This window comes from Blastomyces dermatitidis (genome assembly GCF_000003525.1).
Source record: "Blastomyces dermatitidis ER-3 genomic scaffold supercont1.1, whole genome shotgun sequence".
Classification (NCBI taxonomy): Eukaryota; Fungi; Ascomycota; class Eurotiomycetes; order Onygenales; family Ajellomycetaceae; genus Blastomyces; species Blastomyces dermatitidis.
In genome coordinates this window covers 5,147,326-5,166,617 of record NW_025544774.1, presented here as the reverse complement: position 1 = coordinate 5,166,617, position 19,292 = coordinate 5,147,326, and the positions used below count along the sequence as shown (strand labels likewise).

The 19,292-nt window shown below is 47.0% G+C and overlaps 7 protein-coding genes across 7 annotated transcripts; 3 read left to right on the top strand and 4 right to left on the bottom strand.

The window, feature by feature from the left end:
- Nucleotides 1-94: 94 nt before the first annotated feature.
- Nucleotides 95-4,736, top strand: BDCG_00683 (cell division control protein). The gene is made up of 8 exons (XM_045416195.1): nt 95-408; nt 470-801; nt 868-972; nt 1,050-1,336; nt 1,396-1,608; nt 1,664-1,762; nt 1,816-3,730; nt 3,800-4,736. Exons 2-8 carry the CDS (start codon nt 759-761, stop codon nt 3,970-3,972), a joined length of 2,835 nt encoding a protein of 944 aa, XP_045271978.1. The 5' UTR covers nt 95-408; nt 470-758; the 3' UTR covers nt 3,973-4,736.
- A 533-nt stretch (nt 4,737-5,269) lies between these two features.
- BDCG_00682 (uncharacterized protein) lies at nt 5,270-6,116 on the bottom strand (the record flags this gene model as incomplete). Its single annotated transcript, XM_045416194.1, has 4 exons — nt 5,270-5,340; nt 5,431-5,533; nt 5,608-5,650; nt 5,755-6,116. 4 exons carry the CDS (start codon nt 6,114-6,116, stop codon nt 5,270-5,272), a joined length of 579 nt encoding a protein of 192 aa, XP_045271977.1.
- A 365-nt stretch (nt 6,117-6,481) lies between these two features.
- BDCG_00681 (DASH complex subunit Duo1) lies at nt 6,482-7,318 on the bottom strand (the record flags this gene model as incomplete). Its single annotated transcript, XM_045416193.1, has 2 exons — nt 6,482-6,964; nt 7,034-7,318. The coding sequence occupies 2 exons, from the start codon at nt 7,316-7,318 to the stop codon at nt 6,482-6,484; spliced, it is 768 nt and encodes a 255-aa protein (XP_045271976.1).
- Nucleotides 7,319-7,508: 190 nt separating this feature from the next.
- BDCG_00680 (uncharacterized protein) lies at nt 7,509-10,296 on the top strand. Its single transcript, XM_045416192.1, has 2 exons — nt 7,509-8,559; nt 8,618-10,296. Exons 1-2 carry the CDS (start codon nt 7,781-7,783, stop codon nt 9,189-9,191), a joined length of 1,353 nt encoding a protein of 450 aa, XP_045271975.1. The 5' UTR covers nt 7,509-7,780; the 3' UTR covers nt 9,192-10,296.
- BDCG_00679 (DNA replication protein) lies at nt 9,868-13,024 on the bottom strand. Its single transcript, XM_045416191.1, has 2 exons — nt 12,752-13,024; nt 9,868-12,694 (listed from the first exon to the last, which is right to left on the bottom strand). Coding segments are annotated over exons 1-2 (2,412 nt in total). The 5' UTR covers nt 12,753-13,024; the 3' UTR covers nt 9,868-10,283.
- On the top strand, nt 12,964-17,774 carry BDCG_00678 (uncharacterized protein). The gene has a single exon (XM_045416190.1). The coding sequence runs from the start codon at nt 13,244-13,246 to the stop codon at nt 14,600-14,602; it is 1,359 nt and encodes a 452-aa protein (XP_045271973.1). The 5' UTR covers nt 12,964-13,243; the 3' UTR covers nt 14,603-17,774.
- Nucleotides 15,510-19,274, bottom strand: BDCG_16183 (galactokinase; the record flags this gene model as incomplete). Its single annotated transcript, XM_045425441.1, has 7 exons — nt 15,510-15,543; nt 15,616-16,506; nt 16,559-17,304; nt 17,365-17,449; nt 18,232-18,866; nt 18,951-19,140; nt 19,225-19,274. 7 exons carry the CDS (start codon nt 19,272-19,274, stop codon nt 15,510-15,512), a joined length of 2,631 nt encoding a protein of 876 aa, XP_045279259.1.
- Nucleotides 19,275-19,292: the final 18 nt, after the last annotated feature.

Below are 19,292 nucleotides of genomic sequence, written 5' to 3'. Positions count from 1 at the left end.
AGCCGAACCAGCACGAGAGAGGCTCTAGGGCTTGGCATTCTCTTCGTGGTTTAGCTCCACAAACATCACTTTATCACTTTGGCTGGGCAAACTCCGCATACAAAAAAAACATCTACGGTGAGCCACGATAACTTGATTACATGGAATCTCCATCTACAGCTTCTAGAGTACATTAAAGAATATCCATCTTAACACTTATCCCAGCTTCTCGGTATTGTCAGTCTGAGTTATGGGGTCGAAGTAGCTCAGAGACATTTCAATCAATCACGTGATTGGATTTATGGATTTTAATCTATTGAGTTTGGCTGTTGGGAGATGAGGCTTGGCGTAAATATTCAATCAATGCCTTTCTCGATCAAACCGGACTTTATAAGCTTCGTTGCGGGAGAAGAAAAACCTGGGATCTGTGTAAGTTTGAATAATGAGCACACCCTGTCAACATGGAGTTGGCGTTGATGATGCTTGGCAGCGTTGCCCCGAGAAACCACCGCATCCAGGGATGGATGGGATGTAAACAACTCTTGTCATTGCGACGGCAGCAACAGCCAGGGTCGATCACCTTCTTCTCCTCTCCAACTGCACCTTTTTCCAAGATGTCATCTTTTTGTTTTTAAGGAGCGGTAGTCTCTCTCATTTCTTTGGCTTCTGCAGGAATAACTCTTTTTGTGCTGCCGCTGGTCCATGCTGGGCGGATCAGGCCCATCTTTCTATTCCAAACAAAGCCTGCTGGTATTTGGCTTTGTCCAGAACTGCTCACAATGCCTGGACCTGTCTCAGAAGCCCCGAGCGTGTCTTTGTCCTGTGCGGTTACAGCCAAACTACTCCCCAAAAGTTGTCGTCGAATGAAGCTGATATGGTGTTTTCTAGTTGCGAATAATTTTTGGGGTAAAGATGACGCAGGCGTTTCCCCAATGCTAGAGCGCGTTCACAATGCCAAAACTACGTGCGATGAACTGAAAGCCTTCTACAGCAGTGAGTGATAGATAATACAAATGCTATCTGAATTGCTCCACGGGAATCGGCCCTTTAATGACCTCCATTTCATACAGCCCGCGCTGCCATAGAGGATGAATACGCAAGAAAGCTCCTGATATTATGCAGAAAAGCTCTCGGTTCTAGTGAGTCCGGGACGTTGCGCGCCTCACTTGATACCGTTCGCGCAGAGACAGAAGCGATTGGCAAGACACATGCAGCTATTGCTTCTCAGATGAAAAGTGAGTTAGAAGAACCATTAGCTGCTTTTGCTGGTGGTATGAAAGAACGCCGTAAGATTGTACAGAATGGCATTGAAAAGCTTCTCAAAACCAAAATACAGCAAATGCATGCTGTCAACAAGGTATTTTATCTCATTTCGGCTTTATTATCAATAGTCATTAATAGGAATTCACTATCTAGTCACGAGACCGCTATGAACAAGACTGTCTCCGGATCAAAGGTTACTTGGCCCAAGGACACATGGTCATGGGACAGGAAGAACGCAAGAACAAGGCAAAACTGGAGAAGACGCAGATACAACTAGCTTCCAATAGCAGCGAGTACGAAGCTGCTATAAAAGTACTCGAGGAAACAACCGGCCGCTGGAATAAAGAGTGGAAGGCTGCTTGCGATGTAAGTGACACATTTGATAAATAAAGAGCCAACTTTGCGCTAACGTCTATTATAGAAATTTCAAGATTTGGAAGAAGAAAGGCTAGATTTTACTAAGAGTAGTCTATGGAATTATGCAAATATTGCTTCGACTGCGTGCGTTAGCGACGATGCTGTAAGTTTCAATAACTATCTAGAATTTGACATTTCAGTTTCTAATGAATGCAGTCCTGTGAAAGAATCCGGGTATCTCTTGAGAGTTGTGAGGTAGAAAAGGATATCAGCACATTCATAATGGAGAGGGGGACAGGACAGGAAATCCCTGATCCGCCCAAGTATATTAATTTTTGCCGCGGAGACCTTAACGATACCTCCTCAGAAACATCCGAAGAAGAGAGCTATTCGGTTGCACAGTTCCAGCGAACCATTAATCCAGCATACAGAAGCTCTTCACCCGCACCTTCTAGTCATGAATCTCATCATGAACCCCAGGCAAACCTCGTGACAAGGCAAGTGGCACATCCTGATTCGTCCACACCGGCAAGCAGAGAATCTACTGTGACCCCACAGCGAACACAGAAGCCACAGAGCTCACAGCAGCAGCAGCAGCAGCAACAACAACAACAACAACAACAACAATTACAACAACAGCAGCCGCCTCCTCCTCTTGATCTCCGACGTGGAGGACAAGTTCCACCTAATTATCAGCCCAACCACCATGGTGATATCCCAAACGTGCCTCACAATGAGTATCCTACCGACGGAATGACAATGTTCTGCAGAACCGGGCCACCTTCTGAAAGAAGCAGTGGAACCAGTGCCAATCGGCCATCTAGCAGAGACTCTCATAGTGACATCTCCAACCCAACTTCGTTCTCCAGTATGGAGCCACCCAGTGCCAAACAATCCCCTAAGAAACCAGTTAACGGCACTGCTCTTCCCGGGATGGTTGCTAGTAAACAAGTCCAGAAAAAGAGGAGTGGATTTTTCAGCAACAGTCCTTTCCGGAGAAAGAGTAAGCATGATAAGGAGCGTCAAGTTACGGCTCCTACGAACCGTAGCACTTGGTCTGCACCACCGCAAAAACAAACAAGCCCGATTAGGCCAAAATATGAAAAGCCAAAATATGATGTTGGTCGCCCTTCAGGAACCCCTGAACCCGTTGACCCAAGAGCCAATTTCCAGCTAAACATTGGCAATAATGTTTTCGACGTTGCTTCGCCAGATGGCGCTCCTCCTGCGGCCACAAATGCAACTAAAGACGGAGATGACCTGGACCCCATAGCCCAAGCCCTTGCCGATCTCAAAGGAGTGGGGAAACAGTCATCAGTTCGCGTCTCAGCTGATCGGTATCATGGAATTACGACACCGGTCCCTCCAAGTGTCGCCTCTAGCAGCATAGTAGATGGGAATATCGCTGCTGCCCAGCGTGGCACTCCGCCTCCAGCATACAATGATCAATCAGTGAAGCGACTTGGTGCTCCCCAGCCAGCATTTACCTCAGCCCAGATGCAGAAAACTACCCGTAATTATGTTGGACAAACGCAGGAGATGTTCAACAACAACTCTACCCGGACGAACCAGGCTGAAAATAGAGTCAATCAGGCAATTCCCCGAGCTATATCCCCTGCACCACGAAGAAGCCTAAGCCCCCAGCCTCCCCCGTCCCGTGGAGGGGAGCCGCGCCAGCAGTACGACAGCCGAAACAATCCTAGCCCTTCCTCTTACCACTCTCACTCAGGCAGCATGGGCAGCAGATATCGCCAATCTCCAACCGTAACCCCGACAAAAGTAATTGCTAGTCATTCATATTCGCCGCAGCAGTACTCTCGTCATGGGTCCCCAAATGACGTTCAAGTACAACGCGCCGTTTCGCCTCAACCACAGTTTAGACGGCAGGAACGGCCATCTAGTGCGAGCGGAATGGAACTTCAGCTGTCACATAGTCAAGTTGACCCGTATGGCGGCGGGCATACCCATGATTATGGAAACCACGCTACTCGGGGCAACTCACGGCCAATGTCAATGTACTATGGCTCCGCACCGGACGTTAGCCAAGGCAGTCGTGCCAGAAGCAGGAGTGTCGCAACTACAGATGGTAATCAGCAGCTCAGTGTGGATGTGCGTCCGGTGTTACATTATGGTACGATAAATACTTCTCCTCGATATCCTTTTTCCTCATTCCTTGCCGTCACTGACTTAATTCAAACAGCGCGTGCAATGTACAGTTATACCGCTGCTATCCCTGAGGAGCTCGGCTTCACCAAGGGGGATATACTCGCGGTCCTCAGACACCAAGACGATGGATGGTGGGAAGCAGAAGTAACCGGGCCCCAGCGAACCCACCCTGGCCTAGTCCCGAGCAATTATCTCCAGCACTGCTAAAATAAATAAATAAATAACTAATAATTTTTTAAAACGAACCGCTCACCACGATTTAAATGTCAACGACGACGTACCCCTCACCGATTGATTTTGGTGCCCTCTTGCTAATTCGATCTACCAGCCCAACACACCTACGCCCGCGCAGACGCTTACACCCGGTTTCTTTGATAGATCTGGGCTGCGATGGTTGTTGTAGAGCGTCATTTTTCAATTCATAAAGAATATCCCTGTGATAATTCATAAACCAGTGATATTTATAAATCCAATTTGCGTTTTTTTTTTTCCTCTTGAAACTATGCACACCTCCCTCATTTCTTTTGTTTTAGCAATGTGTTCCAGAATGGCCTCTTTGATCTTGTTGGTTGCTTTTCTTCTATTTACCTTTTATTTCGATTTCGATATGTTTTGTTTTGATTATATTTGATTCAAGCAGGCCAATGTGCTTTTGACTCTGACTTCGTTTCCCGTTACTCCCCTTGCTGACCATGCACCCTTTTTTCCCCTTCAGCGTTATTTATATATCTTGGACGAGTAGCTTAATTGAAATCCGAATGAAGCTTATGACATTTAATTATCAAGCCGTTAATGTGAAGCTAGGGAATAATATATGATCCACGTACGTAGATTCTCACCAAATAAATGAAGTTGATTGCTGCTGCTCCATCGACAAGGAGGCTTGCATCGGAAGTGGTAAGCAGTAATGAGAATCTAACAAATAGAGCGCATATAAATGAAGAAGCCAGCCAGATATGCATGAAAGGAGCAGGAAAAAAAAGAAAAAAAGAAAAAAGAAAAAAAAAGAAAAAGAAAAAAAAGAAAGAAAGAAAAAAAAAGAAAAGAAAAGAAAAGAAAAGAAAGAAAAAAAGGAATAGGAGTGAACTACAGGCACTTGCGAAATAGTGATACTTATGACTCTTCAAAAATCAAGACACAGTGAGAATATGAAACGCAAATAGAAGGACGATCGAAAGATAATTATAGACAACAATGAACATAAAGATGAAAATAGAACGGGATGTGCACAATGTGACGTGCGAAATGGAAGTACTAATTAGTGCAAACAAATATATACATATATACTCGGGTATACAGGTCGAAAGAGCTGTGCTTGGCTAGCTGGGTATCTACGAATTATACAGTGGTATTTCCATAAGTAGGACGGAGGATGTTCGGGTTGAGGGATTGCGACGAAGCACTTCGGCGGTTAGTGTTGACGTATATGGACCGAATGGAATAGGTTTTTGGATTGTTGTCGGATGTTCTATATTTTCTTGATTGAGGCGTTGACTGATAGTATTTATTCGTCATCAACAAAAGAATTCGCGAGGCGGCCGAAGAAGGGGACTTCGAAGTGCTCGAGGGAGTCAACTAAACATATCGCAAAGGGCGAAGTTATGATGAGCGACATTATCACCAAAAGTACGGAATTAGGGTGGGAATCCCATCATTCCTTCTTACCATCTCGATAGGCGCGCATGCTTAAGAAGCCGATTAAGGCAATATCGCAGACGAACAGGAGCCATGAAATGACGCTTGACCAGGCAAATATCATGTGAATTATCTGCGAGAGGGGAAAGGTTAGGCATGGCCTGTAGAAAACTGTAAACGTGGTATATATTATCCATGGATGCGTACAAATATCGTAGTGAACAGCATGCTGGACTGCCATGCGTGAAATCTAAACAAAGAAATAGATCCGTCCGTTAGTGATCAGAGTCAACATCCATGTATACAATCAGGGTAACCTTTCTGAAGCTAGCCTCTCGATGCTCTACAACATACCGCACATAGTCGCTCTTATGTTCCACCAACAACAAAAACACCCCCCCAGCAGGAGGTAGTAGGAGGTATGCGAGCATAGCTTCGAAGTCCATGCGAATGGGAAGACTCGTCTCGAAAGCACCCAGGCTTAATCGCCCTCCTTCCACGTCTCGTCCGAAACCTGTGTCGCCTCCAACTCCCTCGGGGTTGGCAAAGTAGCTCGGTGAGGGGAGTCCTCCTGCCGGGGGAAATGACGGCGATGTACGCTGGTTCTGGGTCTGGTTCTGGGTAGGAGGGGATTTGGACCGAGTCGCATCACGGAGTGGAGGAGATAGAGCCCGCTCAATCTCCGGGGACTCGTCTTGGTAGGGAGCGAAATTCATGGTGAAGCGGTATATGCGAAGCTACCCATGTGACTTTTTTTATTATTTTTATTATTATAGAAATGTGGTGGGTTTGGGATACTGTCTCCTGTCGCTTTGCGTTTGTGGATTTGTTTCAAGCAATCTAGCTAGAAGAGTTAAATATTTAGGTGACTTCGTTGGTGTTGGTATGTTCGAATATTGGTATGCGCGCCGCACAAGGTTCTATGGGGCAAGCGTCTTGGCGCGCCTCTATTGAAGCTACGTTATAAAACATGCAAAACAACCAAAGGCCCCTCCCTCATTTGGCTATGTGGTGTGTTCTAGGGGTATCATTAAATTCTATTTCATTGAAAACAAGTAGGATAAAAAAGTGAGACTTTCTGTTACGATGGTCCTCGTACCCTGCCCCTCGCTCTGGAAACGTTGGAGCCTGATATAGATGCTGCTGGTCTTCGGAGGCTTGTCGCTCCACGTGTTGTCGTGCCCCTTGTTGTCGTTGTAGCCCTTGTCGTAGTTGTGCCTCTTGTCCCGCTGTATGAGCTCGCTGTAGAAGGAGTCCGACCCATCATTCGTGATCTCCCTCGTGTCGCCCCGCGTGATCCCCTGGCAGCAGCTGTTGCTGCCTTCTTCCGCTCCTCTTCCTCCGCTTTTTGGGCCAGCGCCTCTCTCCGCTGCTGGAGTTCTAGCTCCCTTCTCTCCGCCTCCTGCTGTCGTAGAATCGACTCGTTTTCAATATCTGCGATATCTTGTGACGCACCTTGCCAGGAAGGGTTCAGGATGAGTCGTTGATTTTGTTCTGTCTGGGCTAAAATTCGTGTCCATGTGTTTAAAAGTGTAGATGCGGATGTGACGGTGCGGGAAACGTTCTGTAAAGCAAAATCAATAGACATTTTAATAATAATGGATAATACGGAACCAATTGGTTGATTTCTTACCTCCATGTTGCCCTTCGCACGGTTCAAACTGTCAATGATATCTTCCACCGCCTTGTTGATGCTCCGGACACTCTCCAATTCACTCCGTAGAGACGCCTCCCGTGCCTGTTCACGATCATATTGGGTTTCGCTATTTCGTCCATAGTTTGCATCAGGTGTGGTACGGGAAGTCTCAGGGGCAGATGGAAAACCGGGATTTTCGGAAGGGGATTGTAGCAGCGACTCAGTATCTCGGTTGGACAACTGCAGTCTCTCCATTTCCCCACGAGTACTAGATATCGACATAGCGATAGAAGCAAGAGGAGTAAAAAGGAGGGTTTAGTGTGAATTAAACGAACGGTTCTTCGCGGAGTTGGCAATTCAATGACAGCTATCTGAATGGCTGGTAAAACCGTTTGTGTTGCGTCGGAGTTCGCGCGTCTACCGCGCTTAAATAGTTAACTTTAAGTGTTCAGCCACCCAATTTCGCGTTTACCGAAACCAGCGCAGACAACACAAACCAACCTCCTCATTACTTGCATTTAGCAGCCTGCACTCCACCCTACCACTGCCTGCCAGCAAACACATAAAACTGACGCGCATTGCTGCTTTCAAGGTCGTCTGATACCGTTTACAATTGCGATTACTTTGATCTTGTTCTTGAATTTCGAGTCTGGTCGTTGAACAATTCTAATATTGACCACCCGGAGCATTTGCTGTTCAACGCAAATATCGTCAAGCGAAGACGCAGGAGGGGAGAAAACTACAATGGCGACAACTCCGCCCCCCCGTGCCATTAGGACTCCACCTGCTCCGCGCCATGGGGCGAGATTCGACTCGTATCAACCGTACTCGACCCGATATTCTGCTCGTTTAGCAAATCGAAAGGCATCTAGAGGTTCTCCAGGGCTCTCCACACCCAATTCTCCGCGCTCACCCAATGACACCGACCTTTTAATGGGCGCGAAACGATGCGCCAGCGAGGAGGATTCATTTTCCCCGCCTCAATCCACACAAGCTTTTCCTACAAGGAGAAGTGACAGAAAAACCAAGACCAGCCAGCCGCCTGTAGAAACTCATTCATTCTTTGAGAACACTAGAGGACAAGATGACCTTGCTTCTCACTCCTCATTAGGTGTCTCGTCAAACATGGATAGTGAACATACAACCCTCACTGCCAACATGCTTCCAACCCCTGCAAAAACTCCACGGAAGAATGTTGTCCCTGATCCCAGTGCTGTTGCACGTACTCTATTCAAGGGAAATAGCCAATCTAAAGACATTGAAATGCCAATTTCGAAAAGGCAAAAGGGCAGAAAGTTCAAGGGATTTTCTCTAGAAAGCTTCAACTCAGAGCTGGAAAACGAAGGAAATGATGAAATCGCTATCTTTACCGACTCTAGGGATCGAATCCCTGAAGTCCACGAGACGTCGGACAACCCCTTCATTAGCCGGTCTAATGATAGCTCACATGGGAACCATGAAATTCAGCGTAACGAGAAAGTCCAAGAAGCCCTTCATAGAGACGACGGGATGCTCTATGTTTTGTACGTATTCGCTCCAAAATGCCGCCCTCCACAATTGTAACGCTAACAATATCTACAGCCGCGGAAAGAAAATATTCCGAAAATTCAATTCCGACACAGAAGAAGATGACGAGACAGATCTGGGACTGTTGGCTTCTCAAGCTGATCCTCTAGAAGAGACGAGCATCCCACGTGTCCGACCGCTGACTCGCTCCTCCATCAAACCACGTCTATTGTTCCCTAATGCATCACATCGAGGAAAAGCCCGTGATTCGAGATTTAGTGGTACCGACAATACTATAGATGCCGAAGTAGCATGTGAAGGAGATGAGCCCAACCAAGGAGAATCAAATTCCGATCCTCCTTCCACCAGATGCGAAGATATCCCTGCAACACCACCCTCCAGATCGGCTATATCAACCCCCACGACTCCTCTTACTGGTGGCCGCTCCCTCCGTTCGCACAAAAAGGAAGCGCAGGATGGCTTAGAAAGTCCCTCCAAACCTCCCAATAGGACCGCTGTTCGCATGAGCCCCTTCGACAGATGGACTCGGACGAAATCCCAAGCATCACCTACAACAATTAGAAAGAGAGTCGGCACTTCATCGAGTGACAGCGTCGAGCCCGTTTTGAAGAAAGCTCGCAGCAAGTGAAACAGAGACCTGCGCTCTTTTGGTCCATCGCTGATTAGCAGTGCCTATCTTGGTCCTTCGCTCCTCCTTTTGAAACTCATCAGACATTAATCAGTTTGCATCGTTCCACCTTCATTCATTATACACTTTTTTTATTGCACTTTATTTCCTTCTACCTCCTTCCGCGGACGTCTGTCGTTTTCGCAACATTTGCTTTTCCTTTCTCTCCTACTTATCCTTTAATCTTACTTTATGACGAGATCATGACCATGGCAATCCTATGTTTCCTTTATTATAAAATGGCGAATCGTTTCCTCTTTCAAACTTTCTTGAACTTTGTCAACTTTTTTTATTTGAGACTCCTACCCATCTTTCCCACGTCTCTGCCACGAGTTAGGCCACACAAGTACGGGTCGTTACGTTTTGGCCTTGTGTTTCCTCTGTTTTGTTCTAGGCTCTAACCTCCACATTTGCTAGTTTCCTCCTTTTGAGTTCTTTTCGATTCTGGTACTTTTTGACAAGGGAGGGGAAAGTGTGCTATTTTTGTTGGGAAACATGTATTGTTTTTCCTTTTCTATATTTCTTCGTCCCCTTTTGCTTCCTCGTTGTTTGATTGGTGTCAGTTTCTTCCTCACCTTACAGTACATCACTTCCACTCATCCGTCCATAGGTGGTTATGGTTTAGAAAGGATCGGGATCCTGTTTAGTTCCCCTCATCACATAGCTAACGGTAGCAAATTGAATTGAGAAAAACCCGCAATTTCATTCTTGTCCTGCTTTGATTCTGAGTTAATGGGCTTTGTTATTAAAAAATACATGGAGTTTAGTAGTACAATACAGATGAAAATACGCAATGCTGCATCCCTGATCAAACCGAAAATCGATATAGTCATTAATAATTCATCAAAAAACCAATGATCGCGTTCATTTTCGCGTCCAAGGCGAAATTCCACCAAGCTTAGCCCTCGCGATCCAAACCGAAAAATGTTCTAACTCACAAATGCTTAACACACCGAAAACAGCATTAATGTTAGAACTAAGGTGAAATAAGGGGGTAAACAAAAGAGGTCAGCGTTTTCTGCGTAGCATAAAATTACGGCAACGAAGCACGCTCTACACAATGTCCAAGTCATCATCATAATCCACATTATTTTCATTACCAGTACCTCCACCAGGACCACCGAGACTATCCCTCCCCGCATCTCTGATGCCCTTCGCTGTGACGAATCTGGTCTTCTTATTAACAGCACCCTTCTTCATCGGACCTAGCTTGACATGGCTAGCACTCTTCATTTTGCTACTTAGCCCTAGTGTCATCCGTGCCGACTGTGATGCAGATTCATCGTCTTTCTCATTATTATTGCCAGTGTCGGAGGTGAGGCCGTTGCTACTGCTGGGAACACCAACAACAGGACCGTCGCGCCCCGAAGTGTCATTCGCCCGTCGATGACGCAGGTACTGAGCCCCAACAGAATTAGATTCCCCAAGTAATTTGGCAATATTGCGCTCCCGCTCTTGCTCCGCGAGACGTTTCTGCAAACGGTCCAGTTTGCCATTACCACCACGTTGGAAATCATGAGCAGCAGCGATAAAAGGGTCGTCTGCATCAATCAGACTGGCTGCTGAACGACCACCTGGGACAGGAGGCGCAACGTAGTAGGTAGATCCAGTAGAACGGTCTGTCTGTGCGCCTTCAGGCTTAAGCCTAAAATCCTTATTGTCCCGCTTTCTGTTAAACATGCCGGTCCGGGAGCCTGGCCGGCCTCCTGGCCCAAAGATACCAGGACCGCTATTCACTTCCATCCGCTTCGCGGTTGTCTTGCGAAGTTGCAGGTCAACATGGAATTCGCAGAATTCGGTCTTTCGACCATCGACCCATGCTTCGCATACTTTGCCGTCTTTTCTGATTGCTTTACAGAAACCTAGGTCTTGGGCTTTGCCTATTTCGAGAATTGTGTCGTCTGATGAGTTTAACGTAAGGCTAAAGCGGTTAGTATCGAGTTTATTTGGTGGTGGTGGCATTATTGAAGGATTTAGGATGGCGATGACGGTGCCTGGGATGAGTTTGTAATATCTGGGAAACGCGGTGGAGAAAAGAAAGAGGTCGATAGACCATTTTAGGTCCGTTAGGGTAAGGACCATGTATTTAGAACTATTGTTTGATCCGTCGTCATCAGCATCTTTGCTACTGGAGGCGCCTTTCTTCGGATCTTGGTGTTCTTTCGGAGTTGACTTAGATGCTAGTATACCAAAGACGACGTAGTCGCCATCTATATCTGGTGGGTCGAATTGAGGTCCTTTAATGGTTTTTAGCAAGTCCGGTATTCGCATAGGGCTCTTGTCGTCAAGGGTTCGGGTCAGGAAGGAGTGAGGCAAGATTCGATTTGAGAGGTGAAGCCCCGAGAAGGGTTCAAATTTGGACGGATCAGATTCTTTTGTTGGTTTGATATTTTGTGAGTCACCCTCAGTGCTGTATGGTGCAGGGCGCGCTTCTCGTTGCCGCTGAAACCCCAGAGATTGGTGAGTACCACCCTCTGTTGGGGTGCATTGGGTAACTGGCCCTTTGCCGTGAATACTCGAGATGCTTTTGCTTTTTCGTAGTCCAGAACCCGACAGATTGTAAGACTGGATGACATCGTCCCTGCTGAATTCCTCGACGCACTGTGATTTCCTTGGAGAATCGAAACTTGACGCTTTGCCCGATTCTTCCTTCGCAGCAAGATGAAAACGCTCCATTTCGTCTTTGTCAACTGCAAAAGTGGTATTCCTTTTACGGTGTAGAAGTTGTGTTTTCTGCCTTCTGTTTTTATCCATTGATCTGCTCTCAGCAACCCTCTCACTGAAACTTTTGGGTCTTTGTATCCCTTCGTCAGCAGTGAGGCGTGCGCCCCGAGTAGTTGAGCTATGCGCCCGCCGCAGCAATAGCTCGTCCCGGTATCCTCCAATAGAGCTCGAGGGCCTCCCCGTTGAACTCGAACTGGGAGGCCGTCTTAGCGATACCTCGTTTCCCTTCCTACCCTTGTCAATGCCGAGCACAATTCGTCGTGGAGAAATAGGATCCGCTGGAGCGACCAATCTCTTCGAAGGTGACACCGGCACCTGTATATTATCTTGCTGCGACATGGTTGCTGCCTTCCGCTTGCGTTCCATAAGGAATCGGCTGGGTGGTCTGGAGGGATAAATAGGTGCATCACTGTTTGTCTCTTTGTCGAAATTGGGGGGCTTCGACTTGGATTTGCTCTGCTGTAACTTCTTAAGTTTTAGTCGTGCCTCAATCGCCGCTAGTTTCAACTGTAGCGTTTCTTCGTCTTCATCATCGTCATCGCCTTCTTCTAGATCATTTTCGACCCCGTCCTCCAGTAGCTGACTAGCTTTCGTTCGTACATATGGGGACGTGGTGAAGCCCTTCGTAAAGGCACTGGCGGCTAGCCTACGTTCTTGCATCTCTTTGAATCTCTTGCGCCCATTGGGAGAGCTCATGAGCGCCTCGTAGGGAGATCTGGGAGGCCAACGTAGATCCGCCACTTTCAGGCTCGTCATTAGTTGTCTGAGTTGGAAAACAGATAGAATGAAAAACTTACTGCTGCCAATCACTCAGGCGATAGGAACCTAGGAGTTAGCAATACTGTCGTATTTTTATGTTGCAAGACCCATTGCTCGCAATTGCGATGCGACAACTGCTCCCCAAGTGCTATAAAGCTTATATTCGGTAGGGATTTGTAAGTAAAATAAGTTGGCTGATTTCTGATATTTATATGCTCTAACGATGCAACCGTTAACTTGAACAATGCACGTTGGTTCCAGCTGAGATGGGCTGTATATTTTTGAAACGCACGAGGTTGTCCAGTTTCACAGCCAATTTTTCGTGTCACTTTCGCGTCTAACGACAACGCGTGAGTCGCGATCTCGAAACTTTGTTGATTCCTCCACCAGACCACCTCACGTCAAAACTTGTTCTGCTGAGCAACACAACAATTGCTCTTTTCTTTAGACAAACGACATATATTACCAACGGGTATGATATTCATTGCCCAGTTATAAACTAATTATGCCATCCTCTTAATTCCGTCACAATGAGAACAAGATCCCAACAACCCGCTGGAAGCTCTGGCACCAACCAGGAGACATGCAAACCCGCTCTTCCAGCACCCTCAAAACCTACGAAAACCCTCATTCTACCATGTAATGCGACTGACGATGCTCGGTTCATTTTACTGGAGAACCCTCGAAGCGGCGCCCTTGGTCGGTATTATTTCTGTCCCAAACTGGGCCTGTACGAGTTTACCGCAATATCCTCGTCTGCTGTTCCAAGGAGCATTCTATTCACACCGACGGCAAAATGCACCACAAGTTCGGCAACTGATAAACAAGAAATTAATGCACGAAATACATCTAGTGATATAGCGGCCGATGATGTTAGTGCAGAAAAAAACGAGATCATTCAGCAAGTAGTTGAAAACCAAGCACTAGCTAAAGCGACGATTGCTAAAGAGGCGCAATTGCTGGTGGCAACACCTGTGGACATACTGTTTTTCCTCTTGCCCATATTAGTGCCAGCTCGTGGTAATTCCGCTTCCCGGAAACACTTCCAGCCACTTGATGATATGATCGATTCCCAAGATACGCTCTCAGCAACCCTGAAACACGTCTTCTCAGTCGCAACGTTCAGAGAAAGGGTGGAAGCGAGAATGATAGCTGTGTGCGACACTGTCGAGGCTGGAGAGACAATGTACAGGCTCAATGAGGATAAATTACTCAAGGAATTAATTTCCAAGGCTGAGAGGATGGCCGCAGGTGGACTTCCCCCGAGCCTGGAAGAACGGTTTATCCATAGGGCATTAGAACTCCCAGTTCTCAGCGTGAAAAGGCATGATCTTCCAACAACTTCGACGTCATCAAATCCATCTGACGTGGCTGATGATACGAATAATACCGTTGAGAATTCGCCAGATAAGCCCGAGTCGCAGTCGTCGGCTTCTTTTGCTGCGTCTGTCGTTTCGACGCCAAACACTATAATCACACCACCCATAGACAACTCTCCGTCCAATTGTGACGTTCATCACTTACTCCGCGTCCGAACATCAATATCCTTTCTACAATCCTCCTATCTACCCAAACACCTATCATCGCGAATTGAAACCCTTCTCAGCAGTCCCGAAACGAGCCCCAAAGATTTTTCTCCCCTTACCCAGCACCTAAAGCTTGTCGCAGAATTGCGCGCCAAAGCACTAGCATCCCGTTCAATGAGTGATTTTTCTCGGAAACGGGGGACTGAGGATGACGAGGAAGTGGATATCAGGGCGGAGAAGAAGCGCAAGGAGGAGCAAGAAAAGAAGAAGAGGATGGGCGAGTCGAGGGCGGTGAGGGATCTGAAAAAGGTGAATGTCTCCGGGATGAAGAAGCTGAGTTCCTTTTTCCAGAAGAAGACATAAATACCTGGGTAGACGCAATGAGAATTCCAGGTTTGCAATTGGGAGGGCCTGCATACATAAGCATGTCAGACATAACTATCTAGCTCATGGGAGTTGCGTGGTTACAGCGCAACACATTAGAGTTGGTTCACCGTTTAAACATGCCAATCATTCCGGCTTTCCCCATGCATGGACCCGCTCGAAATTCCCGGAACGTTATGTCGAGAACCTAAACGGCCATTTAATTTTTCTAGATGGATCTCGGTTATCCTTCTATGGCCGGATTCGAGATGGTGGCCTCTTGCACTTCCCCTGAAAACCTCCAGCGTCGACGCTAACGATACAACTAGCAAATCCATATGGTTATTCAAGATTTTGCTAAGGTCACCCTCGCCCTAGTCTACCAGGGGCCTGCCTGACTTCCTGCGGCATCCATCGAGACAGACATTTTATCACTACCTACGGCTTGACATAAGACACACGATTACTAATTAGGGACGATTTGGTGGCCACTACTTATGTCGACACTCAAGACCCTTGCCGACTCAATTGTCGATAACCATCCGCTCTACGAACGGCCTTGGTACATTAGCTGCAGCCGTATCACATCCGATACAATTATCTGCTCAATATATTATATGTATTAGTTATATAGATGATAGCTACCACCCGTGATATATATTGGCTTGTACCGTCTGCAGAAGATGTAGACCAAATATATCAGCCCAGGTCTCGCTCGAAACCGTCGTGAACCATGATATAATACTTTCCATAAGCAAGTCATCGGCTAAAATGTTGTCTTCGATGACTTCCGTGACCACACAGCGTCTAAGCCCAGTCAATAGCACACATCGAATCATTTAATTTAAAGAGGTTTCAGTATTTAAAGACTCATTGCCAGCTCCTCGCATGTAGAAGCAAAATATTTCTATACACTCTCCGAGATTGCGGCCCCAGAAATCCTAATTCCAGGAAAGAAAAAGAGGGCATTAGCAGACTATTCAAATAAAAGCCAAGGGGACAAGAACACTTACAAAAAAGTGCCGTTGGAAGGTTTGCTAATAACCATAGCCACTTCCAACTTCTCCGGAGTGATATCCGGAAACTTCTTATAATAGTACTCCTTCTTTAATGCCTCCGTCACGTCGGCAACCTTATCCTGCGGGACCATATGCACTGTACATCCACCCCAACCGGCGCCTGTCACCCGGCTTCCTAGAGCACCAGCCCGAAGCGCAATTTCACAAATATCATCCACCTCGGGGCAAGTGCAATCGTACAGGTATCGGCAAGATGCCATTGACTCGTTCAGCAACTGGCCTAGGTACTTCACATTATGCTCATCCAGATGGCCCTGGTGCTGAGAGCGAGTGAGGCATGATTTGAAGTCCAGGACACGTCTTGCTTCTTTAAAGCAGTGTAGCGCACGTTGACGCAGGAGAAAGCGTTCCGCTTGCACGGGGAACATAGAGAGGAATTGCTTCTCGAGGTCGGGAACAGATATGCCTAACAAAGCAGCGACATCCTCGCGCGTATAGCCTTCTTCCTTGGTCAGCAAATCTGTGACTGCCATGATGACGGAGTCGAGTTGGTATTCCAGCGGGTCTTGAAGACGGCCTTCCTTGCGCATGAGTTCCTCGTGGAAGCTACGCAGGCTGTAGCCTAGTGAGCTGGAATCTTTAGGGAGGGCGAGGTTGTGCATCCTGGCAAGAACGACCGTGGCTAGAGTACATTCTGCGACACGCAAGTTGTAGTGTCGAGGTGCTGTTTCGGCTTTGTTGGATGTGACAAAGCTCTGAGCCATGAGGAATGTTATTTCTGGCTCCGCTTTGGGGATGGGGACGTGTTGGATATGGAAGGAGGGGAAGAAGCGGACGTAGAGGAGATAGCCGCGGCGGGAAAATATGGATGCCGCTTGGTCCATTCTGCGATTATGGTCAGATATGAGCTACCTGGTTTGATGCGCGACAAACTTACCCTCCAGAATATACTCCAACGGCACGCTCTGAAACAATAGCTATATCCTGCAGCTCCTGCTTCGAGATATCGTAACCATTTGCCTTTACTCCGGCCAGTGCACTTGAACAGACGAATGCCGCGCTGCTAGATATTCCTCCGCCAGGGGGTACATTGCCATCCACCATCACCTCAAAACTAACGGGAGCAAAGTCCCCATCTTGATTCTTCTCTCTTAAGAGTTTCAATGCCACCCGCAGCCCAGCTTTGAAATAGTTTATCCACTCATGTTTGGCGCTGTCTATTTCCAGATCTCTATCCCTAGGGATAGAGAATTGACCCGGAGGGAACTTGGTATCGTTGGTGTTGGCCACTTTCGCCCAAGATTCCTGCGTTGTCTCTGCCGGGTGAATCTTGACACCAATCAAGACATCGACACTGACGGCGGTTGGTAAGACATCGTAGAGGGAGTAGTCGATATGCTCGCCAATGATGTTGACTCTGCCAGGGCTCCGCGCGACGAAGTCCGGTGACGCACCGTAGAGGCTCTTGAATTGGGCAATGAAATTGCTCCAGCGGAGTTTCTGGTCGGAAGATATGCTGACTCCGCCAGCTGGGTCGGTCGAGTAAACGTCTGCGATAGATTCTGTTTGCGGGACAAGCTCATCGGGAGGATTCATTGCGACATTCGGCGCAGTTGTCGAGCGGGGCAGCTTCAAGATCCACCACGTGCAACTCGAGCACACCCTGGTGGGTGCTTTTCTTAACTATAGCTAAAAACGTTAAAAGACAACTGGCAATACTAAATCAGTAAATGGCCGAAATACCAAAGAGTTAGATCGATTTGTTCTAACTATCTGACTCGCGTATATGGTAAGATGACGGAATTGATCCATGGACAGACCACCAGCGCTAAATGGGCATTGAAGGTTGCATCGTGAGGTCACACCTTCCTAAAAGAAGACAAGCACGTGATCGACATCGCGGGCCACGGCTTGCCCAAAGTGTGCAGAAGAAGCGAGCGACGACCGACGCTTGTTTTTGGATTTGCGTATGGGTAGGGTAGTACAATCTGGCTGAAATAGAATTTAATCCAAAAATCTGGAAAATGGAAAAAACCAGAGAAAAAAAAAAAGAAAGACAAAGAAAAGGAGGAAGAAAGAACACATCAGAAAAGGCCCGAGAAAAGTTTCCCGAAAATTGTCTTTCCGAAAAAAAAAAATAATAATAATAATAATTTGGGTGGTGATATCATGGCAGATAACAATAGGCGGTGCGGCTGCAACTGCAACAATGAACAATGATAAAGTCGAAAGGAACAATAGCAAGGTCGAAATTTTGGCGAAATAAAAATGGAACCATGTACCGCGCCGTGCCAATGTCCAGGAAAAACACCCAAGCAGCGTAGGACCCGCCCCTCCAAAATCGAGACGAAAAACAAAATAAATAAATAATCGTAAAGCTAGAGAGGATAGATAATAAATAAAAAAGAACGCGGCGGGGCTGAATATATTGAACAGAAATTCGAAAGGTTTTATCTTGGATTTTTAAGGTGTGATCATTGATCATTTTCATTTATTTCTGCCCTGAGATGGTCAAGAGAGCGGCTTTTGCGCAAATACACGGTGGCTGCAGCTGACGGTTAGCTTTTTGAATATTTGTTGTGTCTAATGTTATTAAAGATTGCCTCTTACACAGTGGTGTATATATGGTAATCCATATTTTTCAGATCGTTTCTTGCCCCGGCAAGCAGGGCCTGTATCATGATGTTGTCCCAGTTCAGCACCTTCGTAAAGAGAGCCAGGGCATATGGCTCCAGAGACTCCGACATGGCCATCTGCATATAATTCCCGAGCCGTTTCATCTTCCTGTCTGACGACCAAGGCGATAAAGGTATTTTCCGGTTGTCCTCTCCAATGTTCGTGAAGCCAGCTTCTCGTACAAAATCCTTAAACTTGGAGGCCACATTGACCGGCTTGCCGAATAATTCAGACGCTTCTCCCAAGAGAGTCTGGAACTGATTATAAGCAGATGATTCGGGAAGGCTGTTGTCGTCAGTCGAAGCCCATGCATCGAATTCAGCGAGCTCTATCCAGCCTCCCGGTGCCAGGTTATCAAATGCCTGCTTTAACAACCGCGGCCAATTTGCTATCGCTCCGCCCATTCCCCGAACATGAATAAACTCGAACGGTTGGGTGTACTGCCAATCTTCCTCGGCATCATCGACTTCGAACTGCAGATTTTCCGGGATATAGCCGGGTTGTATCGCTGAGAGATCAGATCCGATGACTTTGGCTGTGGGGTGCGCATCAGCAAAATCTATCGCCCACTAATTCCCCAGTCGCAAAAGAATTAGCTACTACACAAATCCAGACGTTGATAGAGGAAGATAAAGGCAACATCATCTACTCACTATTCCGGTACCACATCCGATGTCGAGGGTGCGCCCAACAGTCTTTGGGATGGGGGCACGATAGAGCTCGCCATCATAACTGAGGAGGAACAGGTGGTGCATCAAATCCAAGCGTTCCTGTTCTTCCTCGTCGTTTGGCATAAAATATTCACCTGCATGGTAAGCATGGTATCTTCGATGGCCGAAATATCTGTAGAAATCATGAGTATTAAGAGGTTCAGCTGCGTATATGGAAACGACCAGTGGCTAACGGGAAGGTAGAGAGGCAACTAACTCGTAATTGCGGATGCTCGAAGTGAGGGAAAATGTTTCATCCTCGTCCATGGATGCAAATTTCAAGGC